The sequence below is a fragment of the Leuciscus leuciscus genome (genome assembly GCF_965113295.1).
Source record: "Leuciscus leuciscus genome assembly, chromosome: 14".
NCBI lineage: Eukaryota > Metazoa > Chordata > Actinopteri > Cypriniformes > Leuciscidae > Leuciscus > Leuciscus leuciscus.
The window spans coordinates 37,890,980-37,913,887 of NC_138738.1; the positions used below are offsets into that span (position 1 = coordinate 37,890,980).

Here is a 22,908-nt window from a genome sequence, read left to right on the forward strand (position 1 = left end):
TGAATTGAGAATCATTTCTGTTCAACCACCATGGCTGGGTTTATTAGGTACAATATACTGATATAAGTGCATCTACAAAAAATACATAAATAAACGATATATTTATATATACATTTGCTATCTCATATATATGGCGTCTTCTGCTGTCTCAAGACAGATACGCCAATATAATTAACAAGAGAGATTAAAACTAAGACTACGGCGATTATTTATGTTGGAATGTCTTATTTGTGCTCTGCAGGAGCCAATGAGAGAGACTGCGCTGAAGATATCTCGCCCAAAGCCACATAAAGTGAAGAATGCGTTAAGACATGAAGACCTGTAGAGATCATTATCATAGAGATCGGAGTGACCTAGAAACGGCTGCCAGAAACCTGGGACACGTTAACCCAACCAGAACCTCCTTATCAAGAACAATTGGTGGCTATATGGTTATTTGAATGTTCTTGATGTTATATTAGGCTCTTCAAATGAGTGTTCTGGTTTCTGGACTTTTGTAGCACATGACTTAGATGGTTCCCTGAGAAGGGGAACGAGACACTGCGTCCTATTAGAGGACACTATGAGGACGCGGTGAGAGTTCCCATTCAAAAGGGAAGCTAATTTGTCAATGTCATTCAATGTTCTTGTCTAAATGAAACAGCTTGTTTCTGTGATTATGTACAGAATGCCCTGGTTCAACCACTTCGGGTTTTTGGAAGGATAATGACTCTCTTTTAAACAAACAACTGGAGAGGAAAATATCTTTTGCTTTCCGCATTCTTACTTGCTGACTGTTTGTATTGTTCTCCACATCGGGAGTCCTCACCAAATGGCTGATTCCAAAACAAACAATGAAAGCTGCTTTAGCCAGCTTAAATACTTGAGAGCTCAAAAGGCTTTGTGGCAGATTGCTGGCGTAAGAGAACAAGCCCTCTGAAGAAGGAGCAAGAGGAATTGCTGCCATCTTTGAAATTTGAACTGGTTTATAAACAGGTCTGATCCGCTAAGCTAAGGGTGAAATCCTCTGATTGTTCTTTGACCTCTGAGTTCAAGCTTTGAACAACAGCAAATCACCCCGTTCATTTAGAAAGAATGATGCTGCTATTCTCTGTTTCCGCTAACAAGACCAGACTACGCTGCACAAAATGCCTACTTTTCATGCGCGTGGACAGAAGAAAAACTTCTGAAGCGAGTACATAAAAATACTTAATACGAGCCAAATAACTGGAAGAAATCCACATGACTCAAAGGGTGTTTTCACACTTCAACTGTTCCCATCTTTTGCGATGCAACGACCGCATCGACTCAAAGTGTCATTCTGTGCATGCTAAGTTTTAGGAGTTAAAACCAAAGAAACAAATACACGAGTTCAAATGTAAAGTAAAGAGTCATTACTTTGCTATAGTGATAAACTGTTGCTACTAGTACTCAGTACTGCTGTTAAAAGCCAAAAAATACGAAGCAAAACAACACAGCATTTAAAAAACAGCCAGATGGATATTTTGTACGGACCTTAGCATAATTTGCAATTGGCATGGATGTAATTTGGCAGAAAACAAAAGCATAGCTGAAAAACTACACAAAAGATTGGTTTGGAGCCAAAAAACACAACGCATCGATCTCAGGTTCAGACCGAGCAATCGAAGTGTGAAAACAGCCAAAAAGATCCCTGAAGTTGCTCTAGGGCTTTTTACAAATGTCTGAAAACAACAAAACATCCACAGTTCTGTCACATGCAACGTAAAGAAGAAGAGCAGGCTGAAATGAGAGGCAGCCAGCAGCATGCATGGGTTTGTAAGGGAGAGGACAGTGTCAGAGATTCAGAGCTCCAGAGAGACTGGCACACGGCGGGACAGGAGCTGCCAGCAGGGGGACACACGCCTCCCATCCGCCGACCCTCTGCGTAGGAGGAGAGATAGTGAAAAGAACGCACCTTCCCGCTGGTCTGAGAGTGAGGAGTGGATTGATTTTGGATGGCAGGGTGCGATGAAGATGGAGGAAGGGAAACAAAAGAGAAGAGAGCAGGAGGAAGACAAGGAGAAACAGAGAGAGTAAAACAGGCAAATATTCCGCTTATCCATAAAAGAGAGATGAGAACATGGAGACGACAACAGCACCAAAACACACTCGTGCATCCATTCATTTCTAGATTTCTTGTATTATAAATCAAGGTGTATTTTATGACAGATTATGCATAACACAGGTCAGATTTGAATGCCGATGCATTGCAAACATATACTTAACATGCGTTCTTGCATTACTGTGGTGGTAACTATAACCTTAGTGACAAATATAAGTACTATAGACTAACCCAAACCCTACAGGAAAACATTTAGCATTTTTAGAATAAAAAAACAACAACATTATGTTATGAATTGTATTATGTACACCTGTGCGCACACAAAATTAATCAAGTAACATATAGTATCTGCAATCTCTTTCAACCGCAAATTTTTGTCTTGTTTTTCATCATAATGATCTAAAAATTCTTAGATAAAGACATATTTACTTGAGAAGCAAAATGACTGAAGTCTTGCTCTCTGAAAAATGGATTTAAGTGAGTTTATGCTTTAAAAAAAAGCACATTTCTGGCAGTGGAGTCAGAAAAATTAACTTTTCCCTTTGAATTGAGTTTTTAATCTGGTATAGTGTGCCATAGTGGACAATAATCAATGCCGCTTTACGACGTCCTGACAGAAAGACTAGCATGTTTAATGGGTTTTGGTCCTCAACACAGTGACTATCGTAGCACTCAAAATAATTATGTAGTCTAAAAACTTTTTATCCTTTTTATTGTTTTCAGAAGTCATTTTGCTTCTCAAGTAAATGCATCTAGATTTAAGAATTCTTAAATATTTGCCCTGGAAAACAAGCCAAAAATACTGAGTAAGAAAATTATTATTTTTTTACTAAGGCACAAACACACACACATACAAACAAATAAACAAACACAGAAGAAGCATGATGCAGGACCCTCAACAGTGCTTGAGTGTCTCAGTGTGATAAGGCACATGGGAATGAGAGTGAATACACACACATCTTTCACATGAAAGGATAAGCAATTATGGAATGATCACTCTCATATACAGTGATAAAGGTGTGAACACCTACTCACTGCAGTTGAAACCAAAGAAAAAAGACAGAGAGAAATAAGAGTAAAAGAGAGACGGGGAGGAAGCGCACTAAACAAACACACACAGGCCCACACACAGCGTTCAGAAGAGATCTGTTATGTAAGTGTGTGTCAGTGAACTTTACACACCTGTAGAGAGACTCTAGATTAGACTATAAACAAGAACAAAACCACATCACAACATACAGAAAATATACTCATTAGTAGAGCTGGGTGATATATTTAATACAATATATGCAATATTTGTTTGTTGGCAATATGAAGTTAGCTTTGCACCTGCGGCTTGATTATCCAAACACATTTGAGGTTTAAATGAGAGATTCTAGTGAAATATCCATCAAGAAGTTTTAATAGCATTACTCATTTAATTTTAGTCTCAAAAAAAAGTTGGAAAGTGAATCAGTTCTTTCAAATTGTTCATTTCAATGAATAGATTCAATGATTCAGCGATTCAATGATTCATTAGATCAAAGTGCCTGTGTGGCAATTTATATGCTTCAATTTTATTTTTTGTAAATATATATACCTAGGCCAATACCGTTTACTGTGCATTACTATTTATAATAAATAAAATAAAATAATAAAATACATAAATAAAACTCTTGAAATATTCTCATTTATTTAGTGAAAACCCATGTGATTTTTTTTTTTTTTTTACTTCAACATTTTTACTGTACTTTACTTATTGTTTTATGCATTTTAATTTACTTGCAATGACTCTATGATTAAAACTGATGATTCCTCTCAATGAAAATAAAATAAAAATAAAAATAATATTTTAAGCAAATACTTAAATATTGAGATATAAGCCAAAAGGATAAAATATTGCATATATTTTTTATGGGCTATATCATTCAGCCCTACTCATTAATTATAGAATAACAATGCAGGATAAACACATATACACACAGTTGAAGACATCAATAATAAATCCTTGAATAGAAAAGCAATAAATGTATGACACTACCATTGAAAAATTCATGGACTAACAAAATGAGAACATCTCTCTCTCTCTCACCATAAAGCGTTAGATACTCAAACATATATATTAAATGTCATTCATCAAATGGCACGTCCTGAGAGTGTGTGGACTGTGTAAAGATCAAAGGGCTCCGGAGAGAATTCACATGATATGATCTTCACGATGCATCATTTATTAGTTTCTCTCTGATTGGTCGAGGGCTTGAGGAAGAAGACCAGGAGAATTTATGGACAAAGATTTCTCATTTCCCCTGCTTTCATATCGAACACGTGCGTGCACACACAAACACACACACACACACACACACACACACACACACACACACACACACACACACACACACACACACACACACACACACACACACACACACACACACACACACACACACACACACACACACACACACACACACACACACACACACACACACACACACACACACACACACACACACACACACACACACGCACACAATCAAAGAGCAACGTATCCACATATTTAAAGGTCTGAAGTTGAAGTGGTCTTTAACTTGCCAGGCAAAAGTGGGAGTTAAATAAAAGGTTTTTCTTTGAAACAAGGTTTTAGCGGTCTCTGAATCTGCTGTAATTGATCCCGACATTAATGAGGGAATTTCCACAATGGGATTCTCCAATCTGGCTTGCATGTCTCAACATGGTCCTTTCTTTGATGTCCTGAAAACACTTACACCATTTCCAACCTTCATGACCAGCAACATTAAAGGGTTCTTTATGTAATTTAATATTCTTTACTATATTAACATTTTTCTGCACTTGTCCCCGAAGTGTAAAAATGTAATATTAACTTTAACCTCTCTCTGACTTTAATTAAATAGGCTGTTTTTTTCTATTGTAACTGTATAATAATAATATTACATAAAGTTATAATAAAGTTAAACATAATAAAGATGTATTTTATTTTTTATTTTAATAGTATTTTATTATAAGTCATAATATGTATTTTCTGATGGAAGGCTGACCTCTTCACAACTAACACTTGTTGTGGTCTGCACATTTTACTGCACAGTTCTGCAAGAATCAATTTAACACTCAACAAATGTTGCAAAGATAACTAATGGACAAAAAGAATGAAAATATAATCATTGAAATGTCATAAAAAATGTTCAGCTATCAACTATAATCATCTTGAAAATAAAAGCTCTTAAAAAATACATTAATTGTAAAGATAAGCTTATAATTTCATAGTAAAGGCTTAAAACCAATAAACAAACCTGGGGAAAGAAAAAAAAAAGGAAAAAAATAAATAAAAATGACAGTAAAGGAGTTGGGAAGTTTGATTAATTTCAAGTGAATTAGTTCTTTCCATTTCAATGAATAGATTCAAGATTCAATTATCCACCGATTCAAAGATTTGCTCAAAATTGCCTTTGTGGCAATTTTACTGTATATAAACTAGGGCTGGGTATTGACACAAATTTCACAATTCGATTCGATTTCGATTACGATTCGATTCGATTCAATATTTATTTTGGATATCAGGTACAATACAATGCAAATTTTCTCAAGGAAAACAAATCTCTTAGCTATTATTGTAAACTATAGGAGTCAGTTGTAGCCTATAGCATCGGTTCCCAACAGGGGGGTCGCGGCCCACAAGGGGGCCTCAGCGAGCACTGTGGGGGGTCGCGTCATATTTTGAAAAGTTTTGAGCAATTTGCATTAAATAAAAGTCCTTAACTTTTTTCTGTTCAAAATTTATATAATGAGCGAGTTCATCATGAATCCATTTTCCAAACCGTGTTTTTGTCTTATCCTGAATCACTATGGTACACCTATAATAAGTGATTACATTGGGACTATTTTACCCTGGTTCGGATCGCTGCCGCTGCGGAGTAGCCCAGTACCTGCGTGACTCGTCATAGACGCACACAGAGAGAGAAGTAGTTCCGGCTACAATGTTCTTCCGAAAGACGCATTATTCTGTTAATAAACGCATGTTTGTTATCGCTCGCTATAGCGCCAAAAGCGTCAAAAGTAAAGCCTCACATTGATAAAGCCTCACAAATAACATGCAAGTATTGAGGCCCCAGACAGAAGTCATTTAGTAATAGCCTATATTCATTCTTTTTTTACCTACACACAAATGTGAATACTGATATTTTTGTTATTGCATTTAAATTAGGGAAAATTTATAGGCTACTCCTAGGCTTAAATTTTTAAATTACAAAGGGCCTACTAATGTTTTTGTTATTGTATTTTCAATATTATAGGCTATTATTTGTGCATAAACATATCTGTTTATAGTAAACATACCGTTTGTTTGAAAACAACATATTTTGTCATCCTTGCTGCAAGCTTACAAGAGCGAAAATATCAATAAATGTGAAGGGGGGCCCTAAAATATTTTCTTGGGGAAAAGGGGGTCTCAGACAAAAAAAGGTTGGGAACCACTGGCCTATAGGCTTCATTAGCCTACTATAATATTGAAGGTAAAAATTAACTGATTTGTATACAAACACTTAAAATACACTTTTATTTATTTTTATAATAATAAAGTTATATGAAATTATATACAAATTTAAATGGTGGCTGTCAAGTCAAGTCAAGTCAAGTTTATTTGTATAGCGCTTTTCACAATACAGATTGTATCAAAGCAGCTTCACAGTATTAAATTAAAATAATACAACAAAGTTTGTTTCAAGAGGAATTTATTGATTGATAAAATTAAATTAAATATCCCCAAAATATCCCCAAAACTTTCCAGATTTATTCAAACATGCATTAAATACTGAAGAACATTAAACATTATAATGAATATGTAATATGGTGCATATATTTAACAAAATGCTCCTCTCTAGAGTTAATTGTTCTAGCTAACTAATGAGTTTATGGTCACTGGATATGTTTTTTCTGAGGTAAATGTGACATTACATGACATTGTTTACTAACGCCTTTCCACGGTTAAAACACTGATTGAGCGATTCCATGTGACATGATACGGACTTCGATAAGTTGTACTCTATCTTTTAACACACTTTCAGATGCTCATTCATGTTTATTTCGCGCTGTAACTGGTGTTATTAAGGCGGAAGAGAACGAAGGTCATGTGCTGCTTCTCTTAAGCTGAGCTGAGCTAGAGCGATCTCACGCCACAGCGCCAACACGGTAATTATGTTTTTGAATTTCGTAAGAAAATGGACATAATTTGAAATCTGAGACTTTGTTATATCAATAATAACAAATCACAAAGATTATTGCGATTTATTGGATGGGATGCGCGCAACAATGTTCCATTCATTCGTCACTGAAAACAGGATGACTAATCGATTCTTGGGATTTAAGAATCGATATCGTTTCGTAAAAATGAGAATCGATTAAAATCGAGAAATAGATATTTTTTACCCAGCCCTAATATAAACGTTTTAGTAACATATACTAGAAAAATACTGTTACCTGTGCATTAATATATAGAATCAATAAAATAAAAATAAATAAATAAATAAATAAAACTGATTAAATATTCTTCTCCCTCATTGAGTGAAAATCTGTGTGGAAAACATTTCTTGATTATTAAAAATTGTACAACAATGGAGAAGTTCTCCGCTGCAGAACCATGTTTCTATTAAGACAAATGGGTGATTAAAGAGAAAAGTGAGTTTTTGAGCGACCGGTCCTGTCCTGGCCGTGGTAAAGCCTGTATGGAGAGCAGATCGAGGTGAAACGGGACGGGGTTTTGGGTTTGGCTGAAGATCTTACCTCTGACGTAGAGGTTGGCAGGAGCGGAGTAGCGTGTTCCTGCGCTGTTCACCGCCACACACTCATACTTGCCCTGGTCCGACTCCTCGCTGTTCTCGATCTGCAGAGCCCCTGCAAACACAACATAAGCAATCACAAACCAGACAGAAATGCTCTCTCTCACACACACACACACTCACAAACACACACACTCACAAACAATCGAAACTTCCATCGCTTTAAACGAGGGTGGCCCGAGGAGAAGAACATTTTTTTTCCACACACTTCATTGACTAGCACTCGGCTGGCATATGACCTTTCTTGTCTCTCTAAATACTGAAAGAGCAACATCTTTCACTCCATAATTCAATAAATCTAAAGCAAACTGGGTTATTTATTCATTGTGGCAAGTAAAAACACCTGCAGGCTACACTAGCTATAACCGTCACTGTACATAAACTCTGCTATTCTGCTAGCCGAGGCAAAGCTGTGCTTTTAGAGAATCGATCTATTAAGACATAATACAGCCGCTGCAATTACTGTCAATACTGTACATTCTCAGTGCATCCAAACTAAAGAACAAACTAAAACTAAAAGCTTAAAAGTATTTTTTTCTGCCAACAGTCTCAGTTCTCATCCAGCCACTTACCTGGCTCCAGCATTCTGCTCATCTTAATAACACATACATTCACACAAACATTTCATTGACATTTTGTTCTGACAAAATAAGGAAATAATTCGCTCATTAGGGTTTTTTTTAGTATGGCGGTGCTGTTTGTTTGCGTGATGTGACATACATCATGCAATCTGTGGAGGATGGAAGCACACCGAGAAAACTAAAGATGTCGTCAGTGTATTTCAGAAGTAGTCCTGAAATGCATTATGGGATGGGTTTATAAACGTGTGCATTAACAATAGAAACATAATCCAAAAACTGTGAGTGTATGAGACCTCATTACGATACTGAGCATTAACCTCGCTCCAAGAGTTCATTATACAAACAAATGACCCTTACAGCACACGTAAACACACACACATTAGATCTGTTCCAAACCCCACGGAGCCGCCTCGCCCGTTCACACCAAAGACAATAACTATAGTGATAATGATATAGTTTAAAATCATTTTATATGTAAAAGAATAGTCTATACCACAACTATAACAGAGGCACAGAGAAATCATATTGTTGGAATCACTTTCAGAATTTTTTTTTTTTTTTTTTTTGCTGATGAATGATACAAACATTGACAGCCAATCAGAATACACCAGACTTTAAAGAGCTCAAACATTTAACAATAAACACAACGATATCGTCTGCTGATGAGGACGCTAATATAGTAATTGTTATAGTTATCGTTCTTGGTGTGAACGGCCTAATGTCTATTTGCTAGAAACTTAATGTATATAGACATATAAAAAAAACTAATACAAATTAGAATTTTTTTTTTACAAAAAATTAAAAATTAAAATAGAAAATATTAACAAAAACTATAATAGTATATCATTATACTAAAATAAGACTGGCATCAACGCATTCCTGACTATATCTCAAACAGTAAAGCATTGCGCTAGCAACACCAGGTCATGGGTTTGATTCCCATGGAATGAATGAATTGATAAAATGTATAGCTTTAATACAATATATGTCGCTTTGGATAAAAGCGTCTGTCAAATGCATATTATGTAAACGCCACCAACTATGTAAAACTAAATTTCCTATAATTGTCTGTAGCAGCAGGAGAATAATAAAACACACGGATAAAGCATCAATGACACACCTAATGCATGTCCTTTGCTGTTCATTTTGTTTCTATTTTATGTTTTTTTTTGGTCACACTTTAAATTAGTTAAAATTCTCACAATTAACTATTAACTACGACTTTTGCCTCAATAAACTCCTAATTACTGCTTATTAATAGTTAGTAAGGTAGTTGTTAAGTTTAGGTATTGGGTGGATTATGGGATGTAGAATATGATCATGCAGAATAAGGCATTAATACGTGCTTTATAAGTACTGATAAACCTAGTAATATGCATGCTAATAAGCAACTAGTTAATAGTGAGAATTGGACCCTAAACTAAAGTGTTACTGTTTCCTTTTTCGGATCACATTATATTTTTGATTTCCAAACTTGTAGTAACTTCCCAGGAGTGAGAAGTTTTTATTGATACTTTGCAATATGTGATGTTGCATTAGGTATCTTTTAATTTTCTGTTTGCAATAGCTTTCACATTATGCCTATGGTACTTACAAATGCAGCTCAACAGCGTCTGGAACAGAGCTACTGTCTCTTTCTCTAGTCGTCAGGAAAGAAGGCTTTTCTATCACTTATTACACTTGAAACGCTAGTATCCGAGTGATGTTGAAAGATGTCATGCTGGCCTCTCTCAGTCTAATCTCACGTTCTCGCCCTGACATTCCCTCTGAAGAGTTCGGCTCAGAGTTACAGTCAAATTTTGAATTTCTTTCTTTCTTTCTTTCTTCTTTTTTATACATCAGTTCTGTCATGTCAACGGGGAGCTTTTCTATCACTCAGTTCGGACATTCTGGATTCTCCTGCTAAAAGCCGGGAGATGAGAGGCACTTGGTTAATACTAACTGTCATAATGACATTAAGTTTTTCTGCTGCGGGGAATGAGATGATGTCAAGGTATCTCACAATTTCTCAAACCGCACTGCAGCTCTGCTGAGTTATTGATCAGACAGACTGCCAGTCATCAGAACAGGCCTTTATCTCTGAATAAAGTTCAGTTCAGATGAAAAATGACATTAAAATAATGTCACAATACATAATTCTTATAGTAGCTAAAACAGATTTCATTTTTTTTAATGCAAAGTGTAATATCTTCCACAGATTTGGTGAAATATGACTTAACAGGTGAGATTCACCCATGTAGATGTTAACTGGATGCATCTTTGTAGAGAAAACAACTGCATGTTTTCTGGTGGTTTGGTATAGCTGTCTTTAAACACAGTATATTCTTTTCAATTAGGCTGAATCAGACGTTCATTAGTGAGACAGACGAGCAGAGGTTCATGCACAGAGACGAGGCCGGATTGAAGACGAGGAGGAGGAAGACAAAGAGAGAAAGACTCCAGAATGAGGACAGGGTGATGGGGGGGGGGGGGGGGGGGACACTTTGAGGTGAAAACGAAATCGAAAGATGACGCATTTGGATATTTTCTGTTTTCAGCATTCTTACCTCTGATTGGTGTACCACCTGGTGAGGTAATATGAATGCAAATAAGATTAAAGAGAACTGTTAGTGTGAAAGAGAGAGAGCAAGAGCTAGAGAGAGAAGAGGAGAGAAAGTTGAACAGGAGAATTTCTTATTTAAAAAGCGGCATGTACAATCTTCCCAGAAGATGTTTGGCTCTTCTGTTCTCAGTGTGTGTTCAGTCACATAACGTATAGTTTACATTTGCTGCTTTAGGGCAGAAACATACTCTATGCAAGCACACAAAAGAGTGCTGTACTGTTGTACACGTTCTTGAGTTACTCCTCCAGGACTCAAGGGAGTTACTGTGCTAAATGTCTGTGCAATCAAAAAATACGTTATTATTCAGATAGCTGACTATACACATGGTGAAAGTTCAATTCGTTTAAACTAAAAAACATACCAGAAAACTGTCCATAGAAGAAGAGTTTACACTAATATCTGCATTAGCGCCCCATATGAAGCTTGTAATTTGAAATGAATTGCATTTTGACATATTTTCAAGCACCATGTGTGAAATCAAGCTTGATTAGCTAAAAGTCTCTGAGTTAATGTACTTGTGTAGAGTATGTTTTGGCCTTTAAATGACTCATTCTTGTGACGGCTGAGTAATAGTTTCAACTCTCTCTGCACAAGGGTCTTCAGCTATTTTTTACAGTGATGCACATTCTACCTCCAGCACAACTTTGGCCTTTGGATCCGACAGCAGCTGTGCTAAATAAATACAGTTGTCTGATGCAACACAGAAGAAAACCTTTTTTTATTTTTTTTAAAGTGCAAAGTAAGAGTTCAATCTCAATGCATTGACCGACCCTTGAGAGTCTTATTATTTTGAGAAAGTTACTTTTTTAACTTTGAAAGAAGCATCGTCTGTTGACTATGATGCAGATTCTTGCCAATCGGGATCATAAGTCAACCACTCCACCATGTGAAAACAGTTCAGATTCGGGAGGGGGGTCAGAGACACGAGGAAGCCCCTGTAAACTGTGTGGATTGTGGTCCAAAGCCATCAGCAGTTTACAGAGAGCCTGGCGTACACTGGGACCCTCAGAAAGCCCAGGATGATGTTTGGGCAGAGTCTGCAGTGTAGCGTGAGCATAATGAAGAATAGTAGGACTTTACTATATCTTCACTATGGCTAGAGAGGGAGAAAACTCAAGTATATGTTAATGTTTCCCCTTAAAGAGCAGTTGGAAGTTAGAGTTCTCTATTCGCCGGCAGTCGAGAGACAGTCGCTATCAATCCTGGCTGTATTTAAGACTTTAAACAGCAGCTAAGCTGGACATCCATTATCTTACTGAGGAGAAATCAATTATCAGCCTGACACATCTCTGTTCATAAAGATCTGCACACCAATCATCATAAATCACCTCTGCCTGAGAGCTTAGTGCACAAATCGGTAACAAATGTCTAGGGGATTTTCATCTTTTCAACATCTGCCAGGGAAAAATGTTTCGACTGCTAATAAAAGTAATTGCAAAATTTAAGAAGATGCTAAATTTGAAGCATCATGTGTGTCCGTGGCTCAAATGATGCTGGAAATTAACAGCCGAAATTAATACTTAAAAAAAAAAATATTGTATTAGTTTATTTGTTAGGGACAATGTACAAAATACATTAATCTTACGAAAAGATGTTTTGTACCAGAGTTAGCAAATGCTAATTTCCATCTGCTAACTTACGGTTAGGGGTTTACATCCTAACTTACGGTTAGGGGTTTGCTTGAACAATGGACAATTTTGACAGACTGCGATATAGATTTTTATTTTTTCATTGTTTTTATTACCTTGGCATTAAATGACAGAAAACTACACTGAAAAAAAGAATTGGTGTAGAAACAATGTTTAAAGTTGCAGAAATGCTAATGCATGGATTTGTATTTAGCTATAGGAGAAAATGGGGATGCAAAAATTATATTTTTGTTGTTTTCGTTCACCACTAGAGAATTATACCCTGGAAATGTGAAAAGGGTCCATGTTTAACTACACTAATATCTGAATGTCCTACGGCTCACATGTGTATAAGAGGCTCGACTCCTGACATATAGTCCACTTGTGAGTGTTTACATTGAGAGTAGCAGCATTACAATCCTAAAACACTCTCACCCTCTCTTTCCCATCTCTCTTTATCAGATTCAGCCACGAGTCTGCATTGTAAACAGATTGTTGATTGATGTCCAGGAGAGAATCACCTGCTTTGGCAGGGTTGGTGGTAATTACTCGTACACAATGACATGTTCCATTGAGATTAAGTTTCCGTTTGAAGAGCTAGGTATTGAATTATGCGTGCTTTTCCTATTTGTTCCTAGCCGTTCTGTAAAAGGTCACGAACTGAAAAATTGTTTCATTAGCATTCGTTAATGGAAAAAGGCCTTCACACTAATGGCTGGAGAGCAAAGCTAATCTCAGGATCAAATAATGGACTGTATCCAAACAAATAAATTATGTGATTGTCTGGTCGCTGCAAGATGGATTGGCCAAATGGGAATAATGTGACAAATACGGAGCTGTTTGACGATTGACGCAGGAAACTATTGTTGACAGGGGCCGACTATTCTAATCAAAACAAATCACTGTGCTGTCATGTTAATCATGTTTGTGTGTCCTAACCGGAGGGTTATGTGAATAATAACTGTGAGCCAGTCTGTCTTCCTGTTTGTTTCTGTTTACTTTAAGACATGAAATGAAACCGGAGGCTCATTTGTTCTGAAATGTCACTTGTCATACAGATGCAATGCCTTAGCTGCTATAAAGCAGAATAGTAGGATTCCAGAAGTAAAAATCCCATTCATTCCCTCCACAGAGATTTGGCGAATGTAAACCTTTCCAGAAAGACATATGAGTTTTGAGGTTGTTAAGTGTTTAATTGCTAAATCGCAGTGAAGACTTACACTACCTTGAATATTTTGCAATAAATGTCAAGCATTGGTTATCTTATACTTTCATTATTTATATTTAACAATCCTTAAACTTACACAAGCATTCAAAAGTTTAGGGTCGGGTATGGAAAGAAGTCTCTTCTGCTCACCAAGGCTGCATTTATTAGACAAAAAAATACAGTCAAAACAGTAAAATTTTGAAAAATTATTACAATTTAAAAAAACTGTTTTCTATTTGATTATATTTTAAAATGTAATTTATTCCTGTGATCAAAGCTGAATTTTCAGCATCATTACTCCAGTCTTCAGTGTCACATGATCCTTCAGAAATCATACTAATTATGCTGATTTGCTGCTCAAGAAACATTAATTTCAAAAAAAAAAAAAAAAAAAAAAAACTTTTGATCAGTGCACAGCCAATAATTTTGTATTGTCGTTTCTGATTCAATTCCATCGATCCCTCATGAAATAAGTGCACAGTCTTGAACCGTTGCCTCTTTTTTATGTTTCTTTTAAGTGTTGCAATGTGATTCATCTGGGAGCTGGTTTGGTTCAAGGCTTAGAACTCTTTATTGAAGAATTTTCTGAAATCCCCATGGAGAAAATGAATGGGAAAATATCTTGTTGGGCTCTATATAGTCTTTGTTGTTGTCGAGGTTAAAAAAAAGAGGAGGTTAGAAAAAATGATGCATGTTCAGCAGGGAATGCCGGCATCAATGTATGCAATCATCATCTTTGCCAAAAAGCGAGTGCACTCATTACAGTTTATTCTTCAAGCTTTGTCGGCTTTTGTGTGTTCACAGGGTTTTTCTTTTTACCTGAACGGAGTTGCTTGATTCGTCCATTGCTGCTGTTAATGTCGACAGGTAGGAAGTCTTTGAACCAGGAGATCTCTGGATCGGGGTTCCCGCTGGCGGCACAAAGCATGGTCGCAGTGCGCGTTCGCTCCACCACCTTCAGCTGTGGACCCATGTCTATGGTCGGGAAGCCGTGAGGGATCTGGTCCTCTGGAAAACACACACAATATGACAAAAATAGAGGTGTCAGCACACATGAATGAACTGCATGATAAGCTGTGCTTTTTCGGTCGGAAAAGTGGCACGGCTCGTTTTTCTAAAGCTCAGCTCTTACAAATGTTTGTACGCAGGACCACCCGAGGCGATTGGTCTGAAGCAGCTGAAATGCGTGACTGTAAGACAGAGGTGGAGTAGAGATCATGGTGTGAAATCCACCGCTAATGTAAATACGAGCGGGCCGAGGCGTGACTAATCCGCCTGTGGTGTTTCTGGTCATGGATATATGAGGGTGAGGGGGTGATTTCCCTCCGGATATAGAGACACCTCACTGAACGCCTGGTTCTGCCTGACCCACAGTTTGACTACAGGAACTCTAATGCTGGCATTGCTAATCTAGGCACCAATACTACTAAAATTAAATGGTAGAATTACGTTATGTACACATGCCTCTTTTTGCACTGCAGAGGTCAAGTCATCTTCATTTATATAGTGCTTTTTACAATACAGATTGTTTCAAAGCAGATTTACAGTGATAATAGGAAATTAATGCAACAAAGATTGTTTTGGCTGTACAACAGCTCTGGAAGAAAGTCATCGTCTTGCTTAATTAAGTTTTGAATTGATTCATTTTCAGTGTAGAAATCATTAGGGCCATGACACCGTTTTTAACTGAAAGCAGAAAACTTTTAATGCGTTCTGGCTGTTCATTTACACGACAATGGCGTTTTGGTGGCCTGAGAACACAAACTTTGAGGTAGGTTAGAAAGTGCACGTGTTTGAAAACGAGTTTTGAAAGCGATACCATTATAAGCGTGTAAACTGCAAAAACGTGAATCTGTGAAAGCGGGGTCATGGAAAGCTCTCGCTCTCTCTGTTCCCGTTTATACCTGGTATTTTTATGCATTTCAAATGCATTTTATCAAGTGGAGGGTCTTTGATTGTGTGACTACATACATCACTTAATATGTTGTTAGTCATAGCAACTTTGTTCTGTAGAGATTGTTCAATAAAATCACCCTCATCATGTCATTCCAAAACTTGGTGACTTTTTTCTTCCGTTGAACCCGAAAGATGATATATTTGGGAAATATTTTTTTTGTGTTCCACAGAAGAAAGTAAGACACACTGGTTTGTAGTGAAATAAGGGTGAGTTTGGAGTCAGTAAATGTTTTAATGTCTCTGAAAGAAGTCTCTTATCCTCACCAGGGCTGCATTTATTTGATCATACAGTAAAAACTGCAATATTGTGAAATATTTGAATGATTTAAAATAACTGTTTTCTATGTGAATAATATCTTAAAATGTAATTTATTGCTGTGATAAAAGCTGAATTTTCAACATCATTACTCCAGTCTTGAGTGTCACATGATCCTTCACAAATCATTCTAATATGTGGATTTGCTGCCTAAGAAACATTTCTGATTATTATCAAGGTTTAAAACTTTTGTGGAAACCATGATACATTTTTTGGGGATACTTTAATGAATAAAAAGTTCAAAATAACAGCATTTATCTTTGAAACTGAAATCTTTTGTAACATTATAAATATCTTTAATTTGTCGCTGTTGTCCAGATGCATCAGAGCCCATTATCGTTTACACAACACAATACAATGTGAACGTTCACCTCTGAAAGCGGCTTGAGTGGTCCGATCTAAATGTGTCTTCAATACCCCACGTTTAGCACTTCACTTGTGATTTCAATGACTTGAGATGGATGTCACTACCAGATGTAAACAGGGTCTGTGAGGCAGAGAGTTTCTCTGATATGTGGTTGAGTGGTAAGAGAAAGAAACAGCACAGAAGTTTACATAATGTGCTGTGAGTGCTTCTGCATGTTTGAAATGGGAAATGAGGAGTGGATGAGCACAACCAGAGAGAAACCAAACAGTATCCAGCGGTCACCACACTCTCACAGATAATGGAGGATGAAACAACTTGATGCAAATCAGCATCATTAAGAACAGCAGGTGCAGACTGGAAACATACGGGACTCAATGTTCTAAGTCTTCTCTGTTCATACACTAATTGAGCTTTGCAAACACACATGGGCTGCACAATTACTAGAGATAACATCAACACTGTGATATGGTACAGTGTGATTATTAAAAAAATTGTTATTTAATGTTTAAAGGGTAACTCTCGCCAAAATGCAACCTAGGGTCTTTTTGTTAATCTACCCGAGGCGAACTTTCGTTTAAAAGCATAATTAGAATGGAAACGCCACTTTTAAGTTTGATCGTATTTTTGTTTTCGGTCAAATTGCCTTTTGAATGGGAGTGATGGGGCACGACTATGATAGCATCAAAAATCTCTATTTTTAAAACACTAAGAAGGCTCGACACAACATGAAACTGTGCTGGAAGTATCACCAGAGGCTCTACACATGAACTCCAGCATTGAGAACATTGTTTGTGTTCACAGAGTTTACTAAAAAGAAAGATTTTGAACAACTCACTGTCTCTGTGTCCGCCGGCATTATGACAGGCAAAAATAGTCGATCTCCGAATGCGAATGAACTGACTCTGAATTTTAGTATTGCTTCTTATATGAGGATCCTTTTTCAAATACAAGGTCAATATGGATTTTCACTAACGACAAAACCGTTATCTGTGAATTTATATGGAACTAAGCTTTAGGAGCTTTCCATCTTTACTCTCCTCCCGGTTACGTTGCATTCGGAGATCGACCCCTGGTGATACTTCGAGCAAAGTTTCATGTTGTGTCGAGCCTTCTTAGTGTTTTAAAAATAGCGGGTTTTGATGCTATCATAGAAGTGCCCCATCACTCCCATTCAAAAGGCATTTTGACCAAAAACGAAAATACGGTCAAACTTTAAAGTGGCGTTTCCATTCTAATTATGCTTTTAAACGAAAGTTTGCCTCGGGTAGATTCACAAAAAGAGCCTAGATTGCATTTTGGCGAGAGTTACCCTTTAACTCGATTTAACGCTTTACATGAGCTCAATCTTAGGAGCTGCTCTTAGTTTGATTCACTTTACCATTGCATATACAATGTGAACTGAAAAGGATCTAGATTCTTTTTCACTTAATTCTCTTCATTGCATCAACTAAAAGAGGTCTGATCATGATTTTTTAAAAGTCTGAACACTTCAAATCTTTCTACTGGCAGCAAAGCATGACATTAGCCTGGAAATCCAGACCTAAATCTAAAAGATTAAAGGTCTGGTGTCGACTAATGAAAATCGGCCAGCTCGAGGGGCGGCACCAAGCATGCATTTGAAAATCTCACTGCACGCAATTGGATAACACTACGACCAATCAAAACAATAAACCCCATACGCTACCAGCGAGCGGAGCTAACTTGTAGGTTAGACTCTTACCGTATCCGGTCGGCAAAACAGCAAAAACGCCCTTCTTGCAAAGGAACGATTCGAGCGCCGTCTTCTGTTCCTCTTTTAGATAAAAAGCCAAGTCTAACTCGTTCATTGTAGCGGCCAAAGCTGTTTCACACAACTGCTATTCATCCATAGCCATCTTGCAATGTTTACTAATGACTTCGACGTCACATCGCTGTCGTCATCTGTTTAGCTCGCCTCTGGCCCGCCTATATCAGATAACCCGCTGTGATTGGTGCAGCTCAGCTCGAGGGGCATATTTAATGAGCTCCATTGCTTGACACCAGAGTAACTCGCTGAGCAAATTCAACTTGTGCTCTCGCGAGAACTCTGGATTACCAGGGTAGCATGACATGCTATCTTTCAGATTTCATTGCAGAAAATACATATAAAAAAATGATCAGTATTTTATCTTGTTTTCTACTAAAATATCTAAATGTCCTTAAAACAAGGTTACATTCATTGCAACATAAGTTTGTGTAAGATAATAAGTATTGTTTTCAAAGAAAACATCTTGAATTAAATTTATTCTTCTTAACCTTAATTGGCAAACAGTTGCTAGTTTTATAAATCTCATTAAATTTTCCTACATTAATTATAAAAAAATAACACATTTCTTAACAAGTCTTAGTATAATGTTTTAAAGCTGTTTAGATCTTTACTGGAAAACAAGACAAAGAACTAATTAAGAAAATGTTTTAGAGATTTTTGTGGTTCAAATACCAATCATGATAAAAAAAAAGGAAAAAAAAAAGATAAAAATAAAATGTTCAACATCTCACACTCCATTTTGGCACTGAAACTGTTGAACATTGTATATGGGTTTTCCTTTGCAAACACAATGACGAAACCGGACTCCTCCGCAGTTAAATTACGGTGTCACCGAAGCACTAAAGTTTACTTTTCTCACAGGAAGGTTCTTTTATGCTCCACTACAGCTGGAGAGTTTCTCTGAGAGACAATAGGAGAGAAAGCCTTCATAAAGAGCTTAGCAAGAGCCTTGCAATGATATGCACAAATGACGTGAGGGAGACTCCCTGGAGAGGTCTCTCTCTCTCTCGATGTGTGAGAACATGTGCCGAGGAACACCTCGTCCTGCTGGAGGACCTGCCTTTGTCTCCGTGTTTGTTTTCTGTTGAGAAGGTGCATTGTAGGAATGACTAGGTAAGGTCACTGTCGGGTCGCGTCTACGCACCACAGGCCTTTGTGAGACACACAGGTTTGGTAATAGACCCCAGTGGGAATAAACCAACACCAGCTGCAGATACAGAACTTCTGGTTCTAAAGGAATCGTCCATTCCAGGTCACTGCCACGGGGGAAGGAGGGTTTGAGACAGATACTATTGTGTACAATTGTTCCTCCTCACCAGTAATGCAATTAAATGTAGCAAATAAAGACTCCTGCTTGTCAGATGTTTCACCTGAAAAAAACAACAACAAAAAACGGTAATCTCACGCGTGTCGTCTCTAAAGTCACAAAAGAGACCTCAACAGGGTGCTCAGTTTTACATGCCAAAAGTATGTGCTTTTATCGTTAACTAATACTAAAACAATTTTTTTTTTATAAAGCTGAAATAAAAGAAAATATATTTAAAACCTCACACTTAAAATTGCAGATGTTACCTTGGCCACTAACTGAAATAAAAAAAATGTTAAGTTTAAAGTACTAAAATAACAAACTAAAACTGAAATAAAAATAATTTAAAAAATAAAAAGGTATAACACTTTGGTTTAGGGGCAAATTCTCACTATTAACTATAGTTACTCTTATTAGCATGCATATTTACTATGATATTGGCTGTTTATTAGTGCTTATAAATCACGTATTAATGCCTTATTCTGCATGATCATATTCTACATCCCATAATCCTACAATACCTCGTAGAAAAAGTCGTAGTTAATAGTGAGAATTGGACCCTAAACCAAACTGTGACCACAAAAAATAAAATAAAAAATAAAATACTAATACAAATGGCCTAGAAAATACCAAAATTACTGACTAAAAAATAAAAGATAATTCAAAATATTATTAAATACTTTTATAGTGTGTAAATAATCCTAAAATAACACTGGTAACCAAAAATCTGAGATCTCAACATAAGCACAACATTTTCCCCAAATTCTCCCTCAAATGATGTGAGCTGCTATCATTCCATAAATATGACAAAGATTTATTTTAGCCAACTTCTAAACATTTTTTACTAAAAATGAACCCCCGGTTTCACAGACAAGGCTTAAGCCTTATCCCAGACTAAAATGCATGTTTGAGCTTTTTTAACTGAAAGTAACTTGCACTAAAATATCTTAAAACACATCAGTGTCATTGTTTTGTCTCAAGATGCACATCAGTAATGTTTTTTTTCTAAAGCACGTTTATAAAAGCTAATTAAATGATGTGAAACCGGGCTTACGGTTTCTTGAGAATGTAACTCAATTAATGTTATTAAAACACAAACTAAAATAGAACACAAAATATATTTTAGTGAAATTGTACTTTTTTTAAGAAAACATGAGAGGTTATTGTCTATGCAAAACCCAATTGCAACAATGCCAGGGCCTCGCTCAGGTGTTCTCAGTGTTGTTTAGTTCAGTGTTATGAGGTTGTAAGGGTTGCTTAAAGCCCAATTCAAAACCGTCATGCATTCATAAGACTCATGTCCCTCCTTTAGTGTCAATCTTTAGGATATTTTTTGCCTGTCTTAGCAAGCATCACTAAAAATAAAGAAGTTTCTTCTCCCGCAGCAATGCAAATGTGTAGACTGTGCCAACAAAATCATCCAAAGTGCTCCAAAAACAAGATGCATCGAAGAACTAAAGAGAAGTCGCTTTTGAATCTGGGTTTCACATGTCAGTTTTCACACAGAAAGTTCGTTAAACGTCACATTCTCTGGAGACTTTATGTAACCAAGACTTGTTTAAAGCCCTTTGTTGAACCTGATGGCTGAAGAAAACATGTCATACCTCCAGTTGTTCACTTGAAAGAGAACGAAAACAAATAATAAAAGGAAAACCCTTGAAACTCAATCACCCTTATTAATTCTCCAATAATAGGGTGACGTGAATAAGCCACACTGTCAGCTCGGCTGCGATGATGCCAGCACGCATCACACATGCAGATTTCCCACAGTAATTTAACACCAAGGTATTTCATTAAAGCATGCAAGGAGCTTGAAACCGGGCCGGCTCTGACAAATTAGTCAGGCGGAAATATTATGCCTTATTACATGACCCCGACGCTGCCGCATTGATACGGTGGAATTTTGTGGATTACTCCCTCCACCCTGTAATCCCTGAATGCTGGAATCACGGCTAAACTGACAGCCTGTCAGTCAGAAAGCATTAGCCATGAACATGACGCCGTCCCAACACGCCTCTCTCGCGAACCGTCGACACATTTCTGCCCGCGCGTGGAAGCTTATCGCCATGGCAACCCTCAGGAAAACACATCAGAGGGATCGGGGGGCGACCCGCGTCCTCGCCCGCCGGAGGAAATAAAATGAAAGACAACATTCTCCCTGTCTGTTTCCATCCCAGTCTTACCTGATAAGTTCATCACCACAGGGAGATTATCAAAAACACCCAGACTGAACATATTACGCTCTGTAAAACAGACGATGAGCAGTGTGTGTCAGTACAGATTGCCGTTGCCAAGTGCAAACACATGAATGCACTTCTTAAGGACTAAACTGACCATTAAGGATTCAACATTGTTATTAGACAGATTGCAGAGTCTTTATTAGGGATGGAGCGGTGGTGACCTATTAGTATCATCAATTATTAATCATGATACAGGAAAGTCAACACAAACAAGTTTAACATGCCAGCAATTTTATGATAATACTCTAAATTAAATACTTGATGAATTAAAGATTTTATTTTCTAATTGGAAATAACCTATCATTACACTGTAGGATATATTCATTTGACAAAAAGTGACAGTAAAGACATTTATAATGTAACAAATAATGTTTTGTTTTTTTCTATGTAAGTATGTTTTACACAAATATATGAAGCAGCACGACTGTTTTCAAAATTGATAATCATAAATGTTCATCATATTAGAGTGATTTCTGAAAGATCAGGTGACATGAGTAATGATGCTGAAAACTCAGCTTTTTTGAACTGTATGTGGATGAATCTTCTACATATTTCTACTGCCGCTCACTAAATACTGTCATAGCACCCAGACTGTATAAAATGTAAGAATCTTATAAATAAAAAGAATCTTAGAATCATAAAAGTATGTTTTACACAATATATGAAGCAGCACGACTGTTTTCAACATTGATAATCATAAATGTTCATCATATCAGAATGATTTCTGAAGGATCATGTGACACTGAAGACTGGAGTAATGATGCTGAAAACTCAGCTTTGATCACAGGAATAAGTTATACATATTCAAATATACAACAGCTATTTTAAATTGTAATAATATTTGCCAATATTACTGTCTTTACTGTATTTTTATAAATAATGAGTAATAGTAGACTTCAAAAACATTAAAAATTCCGCACTTTTGAACTGTATGTGGATGAATCTTCTACATATTTCTTCTGCCGCGCACTGAATACTGTCATAGCACCCAGACTGTATAAAATGCAGACAGAAATGTGTCGCTCTGT

At 36.8% G+C, this 22,908-nt stretch overlaps 1 protein-coding gene across 1 annotated transcript in view; it reads right to left on the bottom strand.

The window, feature by feature from the left end:
• ptprfa (protein tyrosine phosphatase receptor type Fa) overlaps window positions 1-22,908 on the bottom strand; it is a 195,549-nt gene that overhangs the window by 89,372 nt on the left and 83,269 nt on the right. The window contains 2 exon segments of the mRNA XM_082136098.1: window positions 7,835-7,945; window positions 14,729-14,917. Coding sequence (XP_081992224.1) covers window positions 7,835-7,945; window positions 14,729-14,917 — 300 coding nt within the window.